The sequence below is a fragment of the Paroedura picta genome, chromosome 2 (assembly GCF_049243985.1).
Source record: "Paroedura picta isolate Pp20150507F chromosome 2, Ppicta_v3.0, whole genome shotgun sequence".
In the NCBI taxonomy this organism is placed as follows: domain Eukaryota; kingdom Metazoa; phylum Chordata; class Lepidosauria; order Squamata; family Gekkonidae; genus Paroedura; species Paroedura picta.
Genome location: NC_135370.1, coordinates 131,600,593 through 131,623,071, shown reverse-complemented (window position 1 = coordinate 131,623,071; position 22,479 = coordinate 131,600,593). Strand labels below are relative to the sequence as shown.

Genomic DNA, 22,479 nt, shown 5'->3' with positions numbered 1-22,479 from the left:
TAAGATATATTATTATTATTATTATTATTATTATTCGATTTATTCCCCACCACTCCCTTGCGGCTTGTGGCGGGTTACAACATTTTAAACCACATTAAAAATCCATTAAAACAATAATTATAACTTTAACATTACTAACTAACTAACATGGCAAGATCGGCTAATCAACTTCCCCCACTCCCACTACTAGCGGGTGGAGAGGGGATCCTGATGGTTCCTAGTCCCAAATCCCGGGGGGGGGGGCATAGGTGTCAGCCTTGGCCTCAACCATAAACCTGGCAGAAGAGCTTTGTTTTGCAGGCCCTCCGGAATGATGGAAGGTCCCACAGGGCCCGTAGCTCTCCCGGGAGCTCATTCCACCAGGTGGGGGCCAGGACCGAAAAGGCCCTGGCCCTGGTCGAGGCCAGGCGTGCTTCCCTAGGGCTGGGAATGACCAACACATTTTCACCCGCAGAATGCAAGGCCTTGCGGGGGGCATACGGCGATAGGCGGTCCCTCAGGTATGTGGGTCCCAACTCGCGTATAGCCTTGAAGGTTAGAACCAAAACCTTGAACCAGATCCGGGCAGCAATTGGCAACCAGTGCAGCTGCCTCAGCACTGGCTGAATATGGGCCCTCCAAGGTGTATCAGTGAGGACCCTAGCAGCTGCGTTTTGCACTAGCTGAAGTTTCCGGATCAAGGACAAGGGAAGGCCCGCGTAGAGCGAGTTACAGAAATCTATTCTGGAGGTGGCCGTTACATGGATCACTGTGGCTAAGTGTTCGGGGGACAGGTAGGGCGCTAGTAGTCGGGCCTGGCGCAGGTGGAAAAATGCCTGGCCCGCTACTTTTTTGACCTGCATCTCCAAGGTCAGGGAGGCATCAATGATCACACCCAAATTCCTGGCCTGGGACGCGATGGTAAGTTGCGTCCCTCCCAGGGTGGGTAAACGCGCTTCCTGGTCCCGCCCCCTATGTCCCAGCCACAGGACCTCCATCTTGGAGGGGTTGAGTTTCAGGCGACTCTGCTCGAACCATTCTGTCACCGCTTCCAAAAATATATCAGTCAGCTACAATATTAATTTAATGTGATTGCTGTGACTAATGCCATCTCATCTAGTGCTGGACTAGATGGGTCAGTGGCCTCATCCAACATGGCTTATATATTTAGAAACAAATGGAATAAGGATTTAGATGGTCCTATTTTGCCAAAGCAATGGGACACAGTCTTCAAGTGTATACCTATTATCTCAGTTTTGTATTAGAATGTTCATTGATTTTTGAGGATTCGCTTTTAAAAGACCTGCCCATCTCTTACAGGCTAACCAATGGTCAATGGAAATGGGCCCTACATGCCCTTACGACAGCTAAAAGATTCATATTACAACACGGGAAAGAAAAAAAGTCCACTTTTAGTAAATCAATATATTGGGGATCTTAGAACTTTTTCAACACTCAAACACATGGCATATAGACAACAGTTGTACATGGACTTACTTTTAGATATTTGGAAATTTATAGAAACTTGTGTAGATTTTCCACATTTTGTCTTGTCTCTATGTATTTTCTTTTCTTTAAAAAAAATCTTACTTATTTGCTGGATTTTAAATTTGTTTCCTTTTGGAAGAAGAAAAGTTGGTTTTTATACCTACACCCCACTACCTGAAGGAGTCTCCAAGTGGCTTACAATCACCTTCCCTCCCTCCTTCCACAACAGACATCCTGTGAGGTAGAAGGAGCTGAGAGAACTCTGGCAAGTCTGCTCTGTGAGAACAGAAATATCATTACTCTGACAAGCCCAAGGTCACGCAACTGGCTGAATGTGGAGGAGCTTGCCAGATTAGAAGCTACCACTTTTAACCACTACACCAAGTTGGCTCTTATCTCTTTAACTCTGCTCTGTGAACCTAAGAGCAGTAACTTGAGTGAGTGCCCTATTTGAGTGAGTTGCAAAGGGAACATCAAATTGATCAAGAACCTTTTGATCTCTACTGTTTCCCCCCACCGGGACACAGACAAACAGGAGAAAGAAAAGGTAGGAAAAACCAAATACACCAATATAAGATGAGGGAGACTTGTCTTGAACATGAGTCAGCAGTGTGACTCAGTGGCTAAAAAGGCAAATGGGATTTGGAGCTGTATCAAACGGAGTATCATGTCCAGATCATGGGAGGTGATGGTACCGTTTTACTCTGCTCTGGTTCGGCCTCACTTGGAGTACTGTGTTCAATTTTGGTCACCCCAATTGAAGAGGGATGTTGACAAACTAGAACGTGTCCAGAGGAAGGCAACAAAGATGGTGAGGGGTTTGGAGACCGACACATATGAGTAAAGCTTGGGGGAGCTTGGTCTGTTTAGCCTAGAGTGGAGACATCTGAGAGGGGATCTGATAACCATCTTCAATTATTTAAAACGGTGCCATATGGAGGATAGAGCAGAATTATTCTCTCTTGCTCCAGAGGGACAGACCAGAATGAATGGGATGAAATTAATTCAAATGAAATTCCATCTAAACATTCGGAAGAAGTTCCTGACAGTTACAGTGGTTTCTCAGTGAAACAGGCTTCCTCGGGAAGTGGTGGGTTCTCCATCTTTGGAAATTTTTAAACTGAGCTTAGATAGCCATCTGACAGAGAGGCTGATTCTGTGAAGGCAAAAGGTTACAGTAGATGAGCGATTGGGATGCGAGTGTCCTGCATAGTGCAGGGGGTTGAACTAGATCAGTGGTTCCCAACCTTTTTATCACCGGGGACCGGTCAACACTTGACAATTTTACTGAGGCCTGGGGAGGGGGTAGTCTTTTGCTGAGGGACGTCGCCGCTGCCACCTGAGCCCCTGCTACACTTGCTTTCCTGCCGGCGCCCCTGACTTCCCGCTGCCCGCAGCAGCTGCACAGTGCCATGCCAAGGGGGAGCCCCAGCAGTGGTGGCCACTGGAGAGCACCAAAGGTGAGCCGGCGGCAGAGTGGCAGGGCAGCCCCTGAGGCAGCAGTTGGGGAGGAGGATGAGGAGGAACCGCGGCCCGGTACCAGCTGATCTACGGACCGCTACCGGTCCCCGGACCGGGGGTTGGGGACCACTGAACTAGATGACCCATGAGGTACCTTCCAACTCTGTGATTCTATGAAAAGAAATGGCAGAAATTTGCTCACTGAGGGCAGCAAATATCCTTAGACCATCATAAGGTTGGAGATCGTCTAAATACAGCCAGTTATCAAATACAAGAACTGTAGACCAACATACCTGTTTGATGAGAGAAGCTGCCTCCAAACAGATTTTATGACTGGCCACTTTATCATGTAGCTGTTGCCATAGCTTCTGAATATTCTCAGTCTGCTTGTCAATGTCTTTCTGGCTTGAAGGATTTTTCTGCCTCAGCTCCCAACTCTTAAAGACTGTCTTGGAAAAAGCCATTTTGTGGGCCTCACACTCAGCTTGTAGAGCCTGCCAGACAGATGCTGCCATGAAGTCCAGCTAGCAATGTTAGTGTGAACTTTGTTGTTTTTGTTATTTACCTTGTTAATCATTTTTATTTAATAAGTAATGGACAGGAAGAACATCTTCGGCTCCCATTAGCACCAGTCATGTAGGGTTTCTCTAATTAAATCCATTACTGGCATTTGATGGTCCATCAACATGTAACCAAATATAACTGAATACTGTTGTTATTCAGCCATATAGATTCTCATATTGCAATTATTGCTAATGAAAAACAATCACATAATTAACATGATAATTATATTATGGCATTATAATTAATAATGAAATTGCATTAACAGGTAAAAATTGCTGTAAAAACAAAACAGTGAAACATTATGCTAATCCCTTAACACCAGGTCCCCAATGTGGTCCCTAAAGGTACCATAGCACCACGAACACCTTTTCTGTGTTTCTAGCTCTTGCCTAGCAAGGCTTCTATTGAAGATGTGATTGGCTGTGCAGATTTTTTAAAAACAAGTGTTGCTTTGGAAGCAACCGCCACACAACACAAGGATCTATATTGTGTAACTAAAATTAAGTTGGGGCAATCGTTTTGGGGCTGGTTGAGCCTCCTGAAGCAGCCATTTGTAGCAGCCATCTTGTCACTGTGTCCACCACACTGTGTCAGATGTACCTGCGGGTTCAAAATGGTTGGGGAACCCTGTTTTAACGTAAAACTGGACAGGGTAGAAATTTCTAATAACATTCCCGAGAGTTTGGTGGTTGTGGAAGTTTTGCCAGAATATCTGCCAGAATTGTGCCTTAGATTCTTAGAACACTTAAACACCACACATTAAATGTCTTGTGGAAATAATATGTACAATCACATTGAGATTTCTTTTTGTGTAGAGCTTTACTGAGCCCTCATGGACAGTAGTAAAAAAGAAAGGACAATATACAAATTAATTGAAAGCACTCAAAGTTACAGCAAGCTGTGCATGCTGCAATTCAGGAACTAGATTGTGAAATGATCTTAAAGAAACCAGAATTAGGAAATGAAACACGATACAGAGCAAAATTCCAGAACTGAATCAGGGAAATACACTCACAGCCATTAGCTGCTGTTCAACTCTCATAGGTGGTGATCATGATTATTCATATAAGCAAATGAAAAAAAAATTATGTTTGTTTCCTGCCTAAGAATCTTATTCCATCTGTACCTCTTTGTAGCTTGGTCTTTTGGACAAGCTTTGGTTGAAGCACTGAGGAAACTATCCTTAAGAAACCAAAGGCTTCTAAAACACATTCTTTGATGAGGACTTTCAGTTGAGCTAAAAACTGCATGAATTGACAAGGTGACTTTGTAAGAATGAATGATACAAGCCTACCTTATGGCTCTCAAGAGAGGCAGCAATGTGATTGAGACTGATCCCTAAGGTTGCTGTCTGCACTAGCTTCAACTTTTCACACAGCCACAGCTCTTCTTCTTTGCACTCGTGGGAAAACTGAAAAAGCATCAAAGCCGCTCCCAGCTGGTTCTGTCTAAGAAAAGGTATAAATGATGCCTCTCAGTTAGAAATTCAGAAAAATCTAATAAAAATAGTTTCAGCTCCGTATTGAAACAAACATTTTAAAAACTAGATGTGAGTTCAGCAGCACTGTAAAGACAAACAGGATTTTTTTGGGGGGTTTAAGCATTTAAGAGTCAAAGCTTCCTTTATCAGATATGAGTTGGACTGCGATTTCAGAGTCCTTATATACCAGTCAGAAGGTGGAAGGGGTGCTGCAAAGAGGGAACTCAGGATACAAAGACACTTATGGACTAATTACTATGCACATTGTGCTTTCCATCCTGAACTCCTTCTTTGCAACACCCCTCCCACCTTCTGAAAGAGATATAAGGACTTAGATCTCCATTCCAACTTGCATCTGATGAAGGGAACTTTGACTGTTGAAGGCTTATACCCCAGAAATCTTGTTGATCTCTAAGGTGCTCCTGGACGAAACAAGGTGTTCTACTGCATACCAACATGGCTACCCTCCGAAACGAATTTTTCCTAATGAGTCTATGAAACAAACGGCAAATAATTTTTCTTCAATGCACAGCAGACCATCCATAGCAGGTCTAACTCAAATGGCCTAATTTACATGAATCTTGATGGTCTTTACAGGCTTACATTGTTACGCTAAACTTACAGGTGTCCAAAGAGGGGTTTCACTGAAAGTTTCTGGTGTTACCTCTACATTTTGGGCCCATGATCAAGAAACTCATGAGACTGGGGAATGATTCATCTCCTCCCTACAAATGCCTAGGAACTGCATCTAGCCACGAAATATGCAGTACATGTATTTGTGAGTTATCTGAGACTGGTTCACAGTATCATTACAAAATCTATGTGACGTGAAATAACTTCCTCAATCACATATATGCACAATATATCCATACATCACTCTCCATGCAATCCTAAGCAAACTTACACCTTTGAAAGTCAATTTAAGTCAATGGGCTTGGAACAGTATAACTCTACTTAGGATGGCACTGCCAATGCCCAAGTACAAAGTATAACAATTAGGAAGCAGTTTCCACATTCATACTGTTACGTTCAAGCCATCTTTCTTACGGGAATTGCTATTGGATAACTGTGTTTATACCTACAGATGAGTCAGGTTGCACATTAAATCTTCTATATGATTGCATCCCTCTCAGTGAAGAGAAAGGGGGCAGCATCCAGGCAAAATGAAGCCAAATTTGCGTGGAAGGCAATCAAAACAACGAAGAGCTGGGTGAATTCAGAGCAACCTAGGTAAAGGCAGTCTCAATTGCTAGAGATAATGCATGTGAATTTTAAAATGTAATTTTGTTGATTCTTACAGTTGGAATGTTTTAAATTTTATACTATTTTAATTATCAATACTTTTGTGTACATTGTGGTTTGATTGCTGGTGTAGTACCGTAATGATGAGAAAAGAAATAATTGGTGCAAAAGGAAAATTATTTTTAATAATTGAATAACCCCTATATGTTTTGTGTACTCGTTAGGGGGAATTTACTTTCAGCTTGTTTTTGGTTTTGTTCCCACACATGCACCTAAGCAGAGCGTTAGCTCCCCTTCTGATCCTTAACACAACTATATTTCCTTTAATTATTTTCTCTGCACTAATAGTAAGAGGGAGAAAGGTATGGCGTCATCACGGCATGCTCAAAATCACCAACTTCCTCAATCCCATATATCCACATGTTCAAAATCATTAACTTCCCCAATATCTGATATTTAAAAAGAATTTTGCAATAAAGGCCTCCTAGTCTGTGTTCTTTGAATCAAACGACTTTGCTAAGCTCCTTGTGAAGAGGTGAATGAGAAGAAATGTACCGTGTTTTACAGAGATCCAGAAGATTTTGATGTAGCTGGTGGAGCATCCAAAGTTTGGCTTGAAGCATATCTGATCTGACTGATTTACTTTTCATGTTCTCTTCAGCTCTTTTAGTGATACGACTGATTCTCTCCCCGAATAAAGAAGCCTGGGAGGAAAGGAATTGATGCTTCTCCAATAAATCTACTGCCTCCAAGAGTTCTTTACCACAATCCTGAGAATTCACTAGGACCTGGGAATAGAATGAAATACCAAGAATATGTACCCTTATTCAACTGCTTCCTTGAAATACATTTACCAAATGGTATCTTAGCACAGCTTATATGTATCAACTTGTTATATCCTTCCAAACAGAGGAAGCAGAGCAAAGATAATATTCTCCTCAGAACACAGCAGGATTTTACAGGTGTCCAGTTTACCAAGTGTCTATATGCATGTAAATCTTGTTGCAGAGACTATTCTGTCTTCCATTTGTAGCAACAATCTCTACTACATTTGGGGCCATTCTGCATTCATCCAAAATAGCACAATGGTTACTAATTGAAATCACTACAGTTTTGCCGTTATGCACAACGTCGTTGACAATCTGCAACACTCCTGAAACCGATCCGCAAAAAGCGCTTTGTTGTAGCGCTTTCGGGGAAATCCCAAAAAGTGGATTCACCCTCCGGAAAGCGCTACACTCCTGCAACCAATCTGCAACACTAGCGGGAAAGTTCTGTGCGTTACCATTGTTGCGGTTTCTGCAAAGTCCCTCCCCCTGGCTCTCTCCTCTGATCTTCCGGCGAAGCGATCGCCATTTTTTTTTTCTCCGAGCAAGTGGAGATCAACGCACCGGCAAGCCTTCGTTTACCCAGTGAGGCTTCCCCGGCTGCAGTCCCTCTGTTTAAAGTCACCAAGCACAAGCATCATAGAGGCCCGTTTGCTGGTTTATTTTCACTTTATTTTTCACACTGTTTACGGCCGAAAATCGCGCCTGTGAGGGGGGGGGTTTCACTCGGGGGGAGCGTGGCAACGATGAAACGGCAGCTCAAACATCACCTGCTAGCTGGATGGATCAACGCATATTCGTTGCAACAGGTGTGTGTGTGTGTTTTTTTTTAAAAACCTTCCTTAAAGGGAAAGGGGCTGTTTGGGAGCATGCTAACAGCCGCCCATTGGCTGCTTGAAGGCCAGGGGCGGGACACAGCTCAGCAATAGCGCTTCCTTTCTAGCGATTTTTGCCGAGACCGGAACCCTGTGGGAAACGATAGAAACGCAACTGGATTCCACTACAAAGGCAGGTATGCATAACGACGAATTCCACTATTTAAAATGGCGATTTTTCATTCAGCAAACAATTTGCTACATGGATCCCAGTGCAGAATGGCCCTTGGTCTATGAGTTCACCTGTCCTATCATATTGGAGAAAGTTTGACTGCTCTTGTCCAAAGAGTTGTTTGCTATAAACACTGCTAGAAGGATGTGTGTTTGCATGCGTACAAAATGAAATAGGCTGCCTTGGCTACAAGCAATGAAATTACAATACAAAAAAAGAAAGGTTCACAATGAACAATCAACAGAAGAGAAAGGGAGCCTTTCTAAGGCAATATGTTTGTAATGATGAGTAAATACAATTTCTTTTACATCTTTTATATACCAGAAGGAGCAACCATAACAGCTTCTAGATCAATTCCGTTTTCATTGGCTTCTTCAGTGGTTGAACCCTTCAATCCTCCAAAAACAGTTTTGTAGTATCAAAGGTGAAAAAATCCTATTGCCTTTCCTTATAGTACTATTGTAAATATTTTAGTATCAATCAGCCATAGGCTCTCTAGGGCAGGGGTAGTCAACCTGTGGTCCTCCAGATGTTCATGGACTACAATTACCATGATCCCCTGCCAGCAAATGCTACAGTTCATGGGAACTGTAGTCCATGAACATCTGGAGGACCACAGGTTGACTAACCCTGCTCTAGGGTACTGCGGGGAATGCTAGTCGTGGAGTGGTCGTTGACTAGCATTCCCCACAGTACTCTAGAGCAGTGGTCCCCAACCTTTTTATCACCGGGGACTACTCAACGCTTGACAATTTTACTGAGGCCCGGTGGGGGGGGGGGTAGTTTACTCCTCTACTCTGAACCACTGCCCTAACGCTCTCTGATCGCTATGGTAATGTTTAAACATCCCTTCAAAATAAGATACAGACACGCCACAACAATGAACATAAGGAACATTTTATTTTTATGGAAATTTTTACTCATGACAATGACAAATCAATGGGAACCCTGAGCTTGTTTCTCTGCAATGAGATAGTTCCATCTGGGAGTGATGGGAGACAATGACACCCGAAGTGTGTTGTAAAGGGCCGGGGGGGGGGGAAGGCGTCCTTCGGGGCCCACCTCCAATTAGTCGAAGGACCACATGTGGTTTGCGGCCCACAGGTTGGGGATCGCTACTCTAGAGAACCTAGAGAGTGGCTGAAGGGTTCAACCACTGATGAAGCCAATGAAAACGGAATTGATCTAGAAGCTGTATGGTTGTTCCTTCTGGTATATAAAAGATGTAAAAGAAATTGTATTTACTCATCATTACAAACATATTGCCTTAGAAAAGTTCCCTTTCTCTTCTGTTGGCTACAAGCAAGACAGCAACAGACCGTATTTGCATGACTGAATTCAGTTATGGAATGCAATGGCTAGCTACCCTCAGACAAGCCTTAGCATAAAAGGATGAGCCTAGAGAGATGATTCAGTCAGGCATGGTCAAGTTCAGAGTTTTCATTCCAGAACATGTCAAATCAAACAAAACGCCATGCTTGGATTTCTTGGACTTGATTTAGCCTTACAGAAGATCTTCCAGAGATTCTGAACAAAAGAATACTATTGTGAAGAAGCCCTGACTATCTGATTCTGAATATTGACTTGCAGGAGGGCACGCACACATTTCCATTGGCTTAAACAAAGCCACAGCTTTATTAATACTCCCCAGGAGTGTTGGTACGGCATGGGAGAGGGAGCCTGACTTGCAGTGAGAAGATCACAAGAACCCGGACCCAGCAGCACCCTGGAGCCCATCTAGGAACACAGGTCTCCTTGCTGCTGGGATCCTGCCCACAGGAAGAGCCAGCAGCGCCCTGGGGCCCACCCGGTTCCCCTGCTGGGAAACTGATCCCCTTGCTGCTGGATTCCCACCATAGGGAAGTATCCACCTGGGGTGCCAAGAGGAAGCGTACACTCCCCTTGGCACCACCCCAGGCCACCCGGCACTGTAAGCCCTGGGGTGCCAAGTAGAGGCGCCCACCTCCTTCTTGGTCCCACCCCGGCTACCTGGCACTGCGAGCCCCAAGCCTCCCCAGCTGGGTCAGCCCTGCTCGCAGACCTGCCACCTTGTAGGGAGGTCCTCAACCCCCGATGCGCAGAACTCCCCCCAAACAAGCTCCATCCCATTCCAAAGCCGCCAGCTGTGACAAAATGCAATATAAACACATCAACCAGTGGCCATACAGACATAACTTTTACAACCAACAAAACAGGGTGGGTGGGAGGGAAGCCGCTTGGGCAACGAGCCTGGCACCAAGAGGCAGGGCTCCTCCACGTGGCGCCCAGGCGCCAATGCTCAGGCCCGATGCTCTCACGCAGCGCCGCCCTTCCCGCCGCCATAAGACCTCCCCCAGCGCATCTGCTTGCTGCCCGCTCCTCTGCCGCATCAATGGTGGCTTCAGCTAAGTCTTCGCTGCTTTTTCTTATGTGGAAAAGATTTGCTTTAAAGAACTCCTCCTGTGTATAACCCTTCAGTCTCTCTCTTGTCCTCTCTGTTTCTCTCTTCTCCTCTCCTGAGGCTTATTTTAAATACTTCCACCACCCTCCTATCCCAGGAAGACTAAACCTTTTGTTTCTTTTATCCCTAACAAGTGTTGCCTTCATCATTTAAATTTGTGCTCAGCCTTGGAACCACATCTGTATAACTTGTATCTTGACTTGTTTGAGTTTATTCTAGATGGTTTTTTTTTTGTTATTACCAAATCACTGGCAAGAGTTTTACCCCAACACCTTTGGGTTTGTTTAGATCCAATATTCAGATGGATCTACAGACTCTAGAAGCCAATCCAGATGGCATTCCAGTACAAAAATGATTGTTGATATCACCCTCCGCCCCCACTGCTTTCTTTTCTTTTTTATACCTCTAATTTTTTTCTGATACAAACATTAGGCAGTATGAATAATTGTGGGAAAGCATTGTTGCCCAATATCTTTCCTAACTTATATTTGGTATTTCTAAAACTGTCTCTGATTATTCTGCTGAATTCCCATTTCTGTCATCATTCCAACCTCGTATTGACACACCATTACTTTGTCAAAAAGATCTTGTAAAATAGATTGTGGTGGTCTAAATCTAGATTGAGATCATATTCCCCTGTAGCTAGGTGTTAAATAATAAGTCAGCAGCTTCTAGGAGTGCCAGGTGCCCTCTGCACACTGACAGTGGATAAGGAGAGTAGGGTTGCCAGATTCAGGTTGGAAAACTCCTGGAGATTTGGGCATGCAGGTTTGGGAGGACAGGGAACTCAGTGGGGTATAATGACAAAGCAGTCATTTTATCCATTGAAACTGACCTCTGTAGCTTGCCTTCTCCTCCTTAGCATCTGACCCCTTCTGTTTGTCCCTGTCTCCCTTTTATGTTTCCCCTTGTTCATTCCTCCTCCCTGTCCAATCCTTCCCGGAGGTTTCAAAAGCCCTGCCCTTCCCTCAGTGTCTCTCGTGCAGCGGTATGCCACTCTGGAACCCTGGTTGGAATTCCTGCATCAGTCTGTCGCATGTATTATGCTAGATACCTGCAGCTCTTTAATTTCTTCCACAACAGTATCGATGTCTCTCAGAAGGACCAAAACTTTCTGTGTAATTCTCAGAGATTGTCTTTGTCTTTGGAGTTGACTCAAAAGATCTTGCCGCTGTTGTGCAATGTCTTTTTGCCTAGGAGGGAGGAGCAGAAGAAAGAAAAATATGAATCAGCACAAGACTCTTAGGAGAACTACATGTTAGGAAGGGCTGCCAGCAAAATAGGAGTCCTTCACCGAGTTTTTCACTAGTACTATTCTGTTTTTATGATAGAGTGGCCAACCTCCAGGTGGGGCCTGGAGACCTTCAGGCAACAGATACCAGTTCCCCTGGAGAAAATGGCTGCTTTGGAGGGTGAATTCCATGGCTTTATACCCAACAGAGGTCCCACCCCTCCCTGCAACCCTCCCTACCCAGATTCCCCCCCCACCAAAAAAAAATCTCCAGGTATTTCCTAATCCAGACTAGATATCCCTATGAGTATATGCATTTTCACATCCCTTCTCTTCTCATTTTGCAGCAACTAAAAAAAAAAAAGGAAAAGCTTACATTACAACAATGTCAGGACTAGGTGTAAGTTGAACTATACATTACGGAAGGGGATAAAAAGGAATTTAGCATGGGGTCTCTATGTTAAGTAGCACTCTCATATTATTTGTAAAATGTGGCCACTGATCAGGAAACATTTTGAATACCCTCTGATATTGTGAAACCCATTTAACTATGATATAGGGTTGCCAATAGACCTGGAGAAAAATACCCTTTCCCTTTAATGGAGGCATATCATGTGGAAACGGGAAGCTGAAGCTTTTCATGGTGTGGAAGTAGAAGTTACCGGCCTCCAGGTGAGGCAGGGGGCTGGAGTTCTTCAAGAACTGGAGACAAGAGAGATCAGTTCCTGTAGAGGAAATGGTAGCTTCAGGGGACGGATATCATGCCCCTGTTGGTCTCTATAAAATCAGAGTCCAATAGCACCTTTAAGACCAACAAAGATTTATTCAAGGCGTGTGAGCCGTGGATCATTGGCTTTGACTGTTTTATTTCTGATATGTCTTTGTGAACTACAAATGGGTTCGAGGGGTCTGATTGGCTGGTTTGGCAGGGAGTTATCATGTGGCTGTGTGTGGATGCTGTGACACAGTTTACTAATGAAACAAGATTAACTTTTGCTTATATATTCATACTGCTATGATGGTCAGTTCTTAGTCTGAGGAAGAGTGCTTGCACTCGAAAGCTCACACCTTGAATAAATCTTTGTTGGTCTTAAAGATGCTACTGGACTCTGATTTTATTGTGCTACTTCAGACCAACACGGCTACTCATTTGAATCTGTTGGTCTCTATTCCATTCCAAAACTCTGTCCTCCACAGCATCCTCCTAATCTCCAGAAACTCCCCATTTCAGAACTATCAGTGCTACATGGAGGTAAATGTCACCTAGTAAACAGCATCTTGTTAAACCTCTGATAAAAGTACAGCTTTTCTCCAGGTCTATTGGCCACCCTAAGCATAAAGGGAGCTCTTCCGCCAGGCATTTGGTTGAGACCAGATAACCAGCAACTTCTACAGGGCCCCTGCTCCCTCCCAGAAATCCACCCATGCCTTCTGCTCTGGACCTGTTTGAATTGTTATACTGTTACCTCTGTTATAGTTTAATGTTACTGTGAAAAGCTGAGTTCCATATACTGTTTTCTGCATTTTATGTAAACCACCCTGAGCCTCAGGGAAGAGTGGTATAGAAAGAAAGAAAGCTTTGGGATCATCAAAACTATATAAATATGATTACCATTGATAAAATACAAAGGTATTCTCATAGAATATTTTGTATTTGAGAAAAAACATCTTCAACATTTCTGGTAATTTTTTTTTAAATCTCTATACACATGACTCTAAACTCATATATGTGCAGCTTTGTAGTTAAACAGTGACATCTATCAGCCATTTTTAACTTCCATCACTGCATTCAGAAATAGATTAAATTATCATGTTATTTAAGTGCCATTCAGCCCCTACTTTGCTACTGGTTTCCATGCATGGAAAAGAATAGTGGTTCTAAATGCATTGCTCCTGAGCTTTCTCAATGAACAGATGATGGCCATGCATTTCAACATTCCTGCATTTTGCACAGCATGTGAAATTTCAGTTCTAGTAGTTCTATAGATGATGTTGCCTTATTTCAAGGGTAGGTGAATATAATGTTTTTGACCATGTATTCTTCTAATTTTGTCTACAAGTCTTTCCTGCATTTATTCATCACACACTATTTGTCAACTCACATCTTTGTAACTTGATCCTGATCATAATAATTCTCCTTCTTGATTTCTGCAGCCATCTCAGCGAGCGCTTTGAAGCATGTGTCTCTGGGAAGCATGTCTGTCTCAATAGCCTCCAGTTTCTTTGCAGCAGCTTCAAGTTGCTCCAAGTTATCAGGTCTCCGAGCATCCTCCTTACTCATTATCTCCCTCATGCTTTCCAGGTAGGCCACACGAAGAGCTGCTTTCTTCAGGAATCTCTGGACCAGTTGTTCAGCTCTTTCTAGTCTCAACAGCTCCTGTTGTAGTGCTTTCCCACGGTTGTGCTCAGCATTCTCCAAACTGACCCATTCATTTTCTAAGTCTCGCAACGTCCTTCCTTCAGGGGGCAAATAAGGGCGCTGGTGGTTGGCTTGCTGCTTGGTTCTGATGTGGAAGAAATGGGCTTCAATAACCCCCTTCTCCCTGTACTTGGGAGGTTTCTCTACAGTGCGGAAGGTCTTAAAGTTGCCGATGAGAAGGCGCATCTCTTGTACAGTGTTGGGGAAGTGGCGACCATCCAATTCCACCACTTTGAGCTTAATCCACTTCAACAGCTCAAAGACCATTTGCTCATACTGTGACTTTAAGTCCTCTGTTTCCTTTAAAAAGAAAAGAATCTGCAAAAAAGACCATCCCACCCCAACAAATAACATTTTAAATCATTTTCACATAAAAACCAGGTATGGTAGAATCAAACAAAATATCTCTCAATAAATTAGTCTCAGTTTCATATGGTAGCTGTTTAATGACCTAAGCTGATATTGTCTGAGACAGAAGCAATCTCTCTACTAAGCAATGACTGCACAAGTACAAAGAACCATTTTATGATCCATAAATCTGATCTGGATGTGTAGCAAAATTCCCTCTTCTGGTTACTAAGATGTTATATTTGATAGAGATGACAGCCTTACTATACTATATGCTTTTAAAAAAAAGCAGATGTTTTAAGACTATCACAAAAGAACTTAACCTGCCTGCACCATAGAAGACAGTTGATACTGGGGCTTATGATATACAAGGGACTCGCATCATATTTTGCCAAATGAACCAAAATCCTGATAATCACCATGAACCTTAATGCGTGTCCCAGTGGCTACTTTCCCTAATAAGAAACTCACAATAGCAGGTGTCAAGTACCACTTGACTCTAATGTGGTACTACATAGCTGTTTAGGTATAAGCATAGTTAAGCATCTGCTGCTTGATCCTGGTAGTCCATTTGAGCTATCAGCAACTTGCATGGGGATCTGTACAGTTCCTTGGCCAATGGCTAGTTGATTCAATACCTGGCATAATATGCCTCAAGGAAGTATTCATTGAACTGAAGTACGGGTACCCCCTAATTATAAGCCTGTTTTCCTTCCCCACTGAATTGCTATTTTTACTTTCCACCCCTTAAGCCAAGCTTCAGAGCAATAAACTTGAAATGACTCTGAGTGCCATGTACAAGATTGCAGGAAACCTACTGCCTAGAATAATAGACAATAATGGTGTCTCATCAGTAGCCCTCAGCATTCTCAACCCCCAACTGTTTTCCTAATGAGCAGGGAGATGGATATGTTAAGGAAGGTGCTGAAACTGAAGAAAGACCCATGAACTGCACATGCTAATCCCTCCTGATATCTGTTTTAAAAAGTACGCAAAACAAAGAAATCATGCCCCAGTGCAGGAGAAGGAGTCAAACAGTAGCACCAACCTTTAGGGCAGGAAAAGCAGCCTGAGGTGACATCAGGGATCCTTTCTGAATATTCTGCCATCGTACCCAGTTCTCGCTGAAGGATCCTAGTAAGTGCATGGTGACTGGGGTGGGTGGGGGAAGGGAGATTTCTCTCTCAGGATGGATTCTCTTTGCCTTCCTGGTCACTCCCACATGGCACTCAGGCTCAACTTGACACAAAGGAAGCTTCCCACCCTGACACAATCCTATTAGGGAACTCAGAGCTACCTATTTAGAATGACTGAAGTCATGAGGAGATTAAGTTTGCCTCCCTGGGTTTGTTTGTGTCTTTCAAGAAGGGATGGGGCTGAAAGAAACAGAAAAGTTGGTAATCACAGAAGTAAGGGATATGATTTAAAAAATAAGCTCAAAAGACAGAAAACTAGATGTGTAAATGCAAAGATCAGAGAGAATATTTTAGGTGTCACATATAACACTATGCTTAGCATTCCTTCAACAAGATCACAAGGTCTGAAAAGCAAAAACACAAAATGCTACTATACTTGTTAAGTTCCTATGCTAGCCTTGGTTTCTTTAGAGTCAGATAGGGAAGACACAGGTCTTTCAGCCAAGGTTGCAGAACTTCTCGTGCTTCTCTCTTGAAGTAAGTTAACCAAACTCCAGGTAGGACCTAGACATCTTCAGAATTACAAGTGATTGCCATACTACAGAGATCAGTTTCCTGGAGGAAACAGCAGCTTCAGAGGATAAACTCTGTGACATGAGGTCAAATTTCCAAGAATTTCATAAGCCAGATTTCTATCTTTAAACCTGTTGGCAACTCCAAAGGAATCTTTTCCTATACTACCCAGCTTGCTGTTAACATCTAACTTTCAAGCCCTCCTCTCTGTGCTACTGCCCTCAGAGGTGAGGCGAGTGACACCTTGTTTTTAAAACACCCTTCCCCCTTGAGGATTGTCTACATAAGAAAAGACATGTTGGATTGGACCAGTGGCCCATCCAGTCCAACACTCTGTGTCACACAGTAGCCAAACCCAGGTGCCATCAGGAGGTCCACCAGTGGGGCCAGAACTCCAGAAGCCCTCCCACTGTTGCCCCCCAAGCACCAAGGATCCAGAGCATCACTGCTCCGGGCATAGTGCTCCATCTATACCTTGTGGCCACTGATGAACCTCTGCTCCATATGTTTATGCAGTCCCCTCTTGAAGCTGTCTATGAGTGTTGTCACCACCACTTCCTACCACTACTTCTTTTAGAATGCAGGCTAAAATGTATCTTTCACCCAGTTTTTTATGCAGGTTTTAGGTTTTACAGCTTTGTAATAGCCTGCTTCTTTTTGTAGATAGTTTTTAATGCAGCTTGTGTTTTAATACTGTGGCCTTAAGTCCTCTTGAGCAGGACTCTGAAGAGGAAGCGTAGAAATAAATGAGCCCTTGAAATTATACTATTTTCTGAAAAGGGTATCAAAATAGTGAAAAATGGAATTTAAGTTCATCCTATAAAAATGAAGTTGCAATTATGAATGCCAGCCAGTCTGGGGAAATGTCCTGTTGCTTTAAAAGGGCTTAAAAGCATCACATGATAACATTTCATTAAGTGTCTATTAAAGAGACAGGATTCTTCTTCCAGGCTTGTTGGCAAACCCAGCTGTAAGAGTTGCTTAATCCTAATCTTATTTCTAAACTTTTACTGTAAAGAAACCATTATATTTGGCTTTAAAAAAGTGAAGAGCCCCTAAAGGCAAAAAGAAAAGAAAAGAAAAAAGAAATCCCTGCACAAATAACAGATTATATATATGAATATGTTTTGCTTTTGTATTTTTATTGCTGGTTTTTATTTTTATTTATTTGATGTTTTTAGCCATTCTATTCTGTTTATTCAAGTTAACCACAGAGGAAAGCTGCATATAAATAGCAAGAATAAACAGAAACAGCAAGGCACACTGAAGCAGCAGCAGAAGGAGAAGGAGCAGAAGGAGTGAGCGGAGGACTGAAGCCACATCTTATGCAATTAGATTAAGCTGCCTCAAGTGCTATATGGCCAAGCGTGTGGTTAAGAAGAACTGAACGGCATTAAATATTTAACCTGTGAAGAGAATGTAGCTAACGCATCCCATCTATATGAAACAATGCACTTACTTTAGCTAGCTTTTTAGGGACAGTTTGGCCCATCTTCAGCCTGGAAAAATGATGGTAGTAGAATGATAGATAGGTCATGATAGATTTCTCATCTGGGAGGGGCACGGCCACATCTTCAGCATCCAGTAGTTTTGTAATTCCCAAGTGCTTCTCAGCCACAGTGAAAGCATTATTGAGGTTACTGATGGGCTGGTTGTGCCCTAAGGAGCTGTACTGGATGAGATCAGGCCTGGAGAGGTCAAGGTGTGCATGTGCAGGGAAAACACAAGAAAGGGTGCATTTAGAAGATGCAGCACAACAAATACTAATTTTTGCAAATACCAAGGAACCCACAGTTGTATTTCCAGGAATTATAACAAAGAAGATATCAAATATGTTTAATTAACAGTACTACCAAAAGACAACACTTTATATGGAGAACATGTCATAAGGAAAGCTGGATTTAGATGAAAGTGGAGGGAAACATTGATGGAAATAGCATTAAAAATTGGAAATATGCAGAAGATACCACATGACTAGCTGAAGACTTGAAACAACTGCTGATGAAGGTTAAAGCAGGAAGTGCTAAAGCAGGATTACAGACAAAAGTAAGGACTACTGAAGAATTACACAACTTTAAGGCTGGCAAAAGGCAGTAAGAATAGACAGTAAAGCTTTGTGTAGTGGTTAGGAGAGGCGGCTTCTAATCTGGTGAGCTGGGTTTGATTCTCCGCTCCCCCACATGCAGGCAGCTGCTAGTGACTTTCTAAGTTCTCAGGTGGAGGTCCTACCTATCATCTGCTGTCAAATATTTTAATTGGAGATGCCAGGGGTTGAACCTGGAAGCTTCTGCATGCCTCACAGATGCTCTACTACTGAGCTATGGCTCCTCCCAAATGATAGTAAAGTCCCATCTAAGACAATGAATGCAGAAAAATGGCACTAAGCACAATAGGGAGTAAATCATCTGCCCAACTGGGAAATTCCTCAGACTGGCAAAAAATTGTCTTCATTCTCTCTGTTGACAGGATGAATTTAAGTAGTTTGATGCCTCATATCACAGTTGTCAAACTAAATGCCAACTGCAACATTTTATTGCAGGTCCTGACTTGTTTGTTTAGATGCCAACCTAATTCCCTATTCACAAATGCTGAACGCACAGGCTCCCTCTAGCAGTCTGACAGCAAACCATGCAAACAGTTACTTTTTCCAGTGGATTCAGATTTAAGATAAAAACCCATGATCGTCCCCCGCCCACAGCTGTTTGGCACTTAAAAAGCCATGAGAAGGTCTACTGGAGAGGGTCGGCTCACCAAGCTGTGCACACATAGGAAGTTTCAACTCAAATGCTACCACCTTTTCTGTAAAATAATTCTTTGTCTTACTGCAGGATCTTCCAACGCTCCTTTACCTGTGAGTATGAATAAGGGCATTGAAGGCCAGCCCATCAGACCAGCTTTTAGAGAAATCTTTCACACTAACATTGGAGTAGCTGGCAGTCTTACACTGACACCAGATTAGCAGAGCATCATTTGCAGAGAGGTCGTCAACTCTGGATCCAAACTCTTCCTAAATAAAACAGGGAAAGAACATTTCATGGAAAATCATGTACACAAATTGAAATTTAATTATTAATTTAATTTTGATTGAAAAACTTTGGCTTGTATCAAACCACTATCTGAAAACTGTAGGCCACAAGCATTTTGTTGATGTGGGACACAACTTCTGGCGTGCCTCGTCAAATGGAAATGTAGATGGATGTGATGTCATCCCGCCCACGAAGTGCACCAGAAGATGAGGAGGGCCCAGCCAGCTCTGGCCCCTGGGGCCTGGGTAGCCACTGCATGACCTGTGGGGGCCAAGGCAGTGGCTGCCCCACCCCGTAGGCCTTGGTAGTGTCCATGCCAGCCTTGGGGACTGGGCAGCCACTGTGTGACCCATAGGTACCAAAGATAATGGCTGTTCCAGCTCTGAGGCCTTTGCAGTAGCTGTGCCAGCCCTGGGAGCCTAGGCAGCCACTGCACAACCTTCAGGGGCTGAGGGAGTAATGGAGGAGCAGGTAAGAAGGATGGGTGGTGTCCCACCTACCCTCTCAGAGTCAGAACAATTTATTAAGAGGCAGAGTCAATTTCTGTCCTCCAGTTATGCTGTTTCTGAGAATCCATCGACTCCCTGCCCAAAACAAATTTTGAGGGGACTTTGTGTGGAGCAGTGGGAGGGAGGAAATCACCAATTCTTCACCCTATCATAACTCTATGATTGGATATAGGTTTCTATTAAAAGGCAAATAACAAGAAAGGGACTTCTAAGTTCTTATGTGGCAATGATGTAGTCAATGTTACTATCAACTGTACTAACTACACAGCTACTATTTTGCTGAATGTTTTCTAAATTAACTTGTGAACCCCAGCCTTTCTATAGCCTCTGGCTTCATGCTGCTGTCTTTGCCTATTGTCTTTTCCCGGTCTTCCTTCATCTCTGAAATTATTCCTTTGGTCTTCATTTGTTTCTCTTGTGTGCCCTTTTCAAGTCCCTTCCATAGATCTGAGCCAATGGCACTCTGATATTTAGATCTACCCACATATTTATGTCATTATGGCAGTCCAGAAATGACTGCCGCTTCACCACTATCACAACAAAATCCCATAGTGTGTTCCACAGGAGAAATCAGGCAAAACTGATCAGCTCAATATACAAGGATTCTATTAGGTTATCAGTTTAGTTAGATGCTTAAATTTGATTTGTAAGATATATAGCCAATCACATTTCAGTTTGCTAGTAAATTGTTAGCCTGGGAACAAAAGAAGTTTGAGAATAAATAAATAAAAAGACAGCTAATAATATTCGGGAAACAAAATGAACAAAATTTTTCAAAGTACAATTTTACCGTATCAAGGTTGATGGAAGCAATCTGAAACCTAAGTATAATTATCCAGATTAGCCCCAGGATGAGGGTTTGATCTCCATCCACAATGTTTTCAGGCCCGATTACCTTCACGTGTACCTGCTAAATGTACAAAGGGATTACATTATTATTACAAGGGATTATTATTATTTTTTAATTATTGAAACCCTTGGAGCCCTAAACAATGAATGAAGGACAAGATAAAAGAAGGTGCGTGAGCAAAGGCACTGGTGACAATCAAAGATGATTCCTATCTTAAAAGAGTTAGAAGATTGCTGTACACATTTTTAGCTGTTAGCCACCCTGGGCCTTTGCAAGCAAAAATTGAAAAAGTGCACTCACTTCATTCATTCTTCTTCAGGGATCACAGTAAAGGCACTATTTTGAAAGGTTAATGCCTCCTACCTTTCAGACCATGTGTGATTATCCTTTAAGAGAACACACTTCTCTGGCCTGTACGTTATTTGTACAGTCCAAGGATCCCTTTATACATTACAAATTCATTTACAGAAATGTTGTCCAAGGAATTAAAGCAAGCTGTAGGCATTCTGGCTCTGCAAGTCTATATCATACACACACCAAATTTATTCAGATTCTGACTCAGAACAATTTAATCCAGTTCCTAACTGTCCATGAATCTATAAAAAAATTAATGTATGGACTACATAGCATTTGATTGGCTATCCTTACAGTGTTTACATATTTCCTTCATTAAAGCCCCACTCTGTGCTATAATTTTAGAAGTTTATATCATGCCCCCAGTGTCACACCTTGGATTTCAGGAACTGGATGGCTTTGCTGTTGTTCTCTAGAAAATGTACCCTCATCTTGCCCTTGGTTGGCTTGGGCAGTTTTTCAGCAAACAGCAGTTCAAGCAGCTGTAGGAGATAAATGCCATCTTTCATATCAGTATAGAGATCTTGAATCCTGGTGTTTGCCTGTATGATGAGACATCCAATAAGGAAGAAAAGAACCCTTTAGACCTGTTGACCATTGCTTCTCAAATGATTTTGTGGCTGTGTGTGAGTCATGAGAGCAAACATGGCATTAGTGGTTAAGTATTGGATCTGGAAGAACCAAGTTCAAATCCCCACTTTGCCATGGAAGCTTGCTTGGTCACCTTGAACTAGTCATATGCTCTCTCAACCTAACATATCTCACGTAGGGTTTCCAGGTCCTTCCTGGTCACTAATAGGAAGGTGTGGGGTTGCCATCTCTAGGCTAAGAAACTCCTGGAGATTTGGGGTTGGAGCTGATTCATCTCTGGTAACCCCTAGAGCTTCTGAACATGACTATTTATGGGGCTTGTGTAACTGGGCTATTCTCAAAGTAACATGTTTCATTTGCCTATTCTTATTATCCAAATTCCTATAAAAAAGGAAACAAATAGCCATTTGAAGGAGTATTTTCAGTGTACAATTTAAGCTGTGTATCTTTCAAAATTTGTCCCCAGAAACTATATAGTCAATACTGGGGCACAATGTTGATCACATATGAAAGAGGAAATTACCTACATTGTGCTTGTAGAAAACATTATTGATCCATTTGGTGAAGGTTTTCTTTTGCATTGACATCCGTTGATCTTGTAGCTTCTTGACTTGTCCTTGCACATAGTCTTCATCCATGGTCACCTAGAAAAAAAGGTTTTAATACAATTCCTCTCTAATAAATTATGCACCATCAATTTCCACACATTCTTGAACTGGTTGTTCCTGGAATCAAGGAATATCTACCAGAAATCTAACAGTCCACATTATTCCCTTTCACTTTTGGAATATCTACCAGCCCAAATTCTTTCCTTTCACTTTCACTTTAGGAATATCTGCCAGAAATCTAACAACCCATATTAGTTTCTTTCATTTTCTTTTAGATTAAGCAAATTCCACACATTGTGGAAAATG

General features: G+C 42.6%; 1 protein-coding gene across 3 annotated transcripts in view; it reads right to left on the bottom strand.

Annotated features, from left to right (window-relative positions):
• Positions 1 to 22,479, bottom strand: part of SPTBN5 (spectrin beta, non-erythrocytic 5) — a 147,606-nt gene that overhangs the window by 123,731 nt on the left and 1,396 nt on the right. The window contains exons 2-11 of one of the 3 annotated variants that reach the window (XM_077322780.1): positions 22,093 to 22,209; positions 21,349 to 21,516; positions 20,561 to 20,680; positions 19,085 to 19,242; positions 17,695 to 17,923; positions 13,862 to 14,496; positions 11,583 to 11,721; positions 6,770 to 7,002; positions 4,787 to 4,940; positions 3,222 to 3,422 (exon numbers count right to left, since the gene is read on the bottom strand). In XM_077322780.1, the coding sequence (XP_077178895.1) occupies positions 3,222 to 3,422; positions 4,787 to 4,940; positions 6,770 to 7,002; positions 11,583 to 11,721; positions 13,862 to 14,496; positions 17,695 to 17,923; positions 19,085 to 19,242; positions 20,561 to 20,680; positions 21,349 to 21,516; positions 22,093 to 22,203 (2,148 nt within the window). In that variant the 5' untranslated portion in view covers positions 22,204 to 22,209. Of the gene's footprint in view, positions 1 to 3,221; positions 3,423 to 4,786; positions 4,941 to 6,769; positions 7,003 to 11,582; positions 11,722 to 13,861; positions 14,497 to 15,574; positions 15,699 to 17,694; positions 17,924 to 19,084; positions 19,243 to 20,560; positions 20,681 to 21,348; positions 21,517 to 22,092; positions 22,210 to 22,479 lie in introns of those variants that run through there. The other 2 variants (XM_077322781.1, XM_077322782.1) reach the window with 2 other exon arrangements.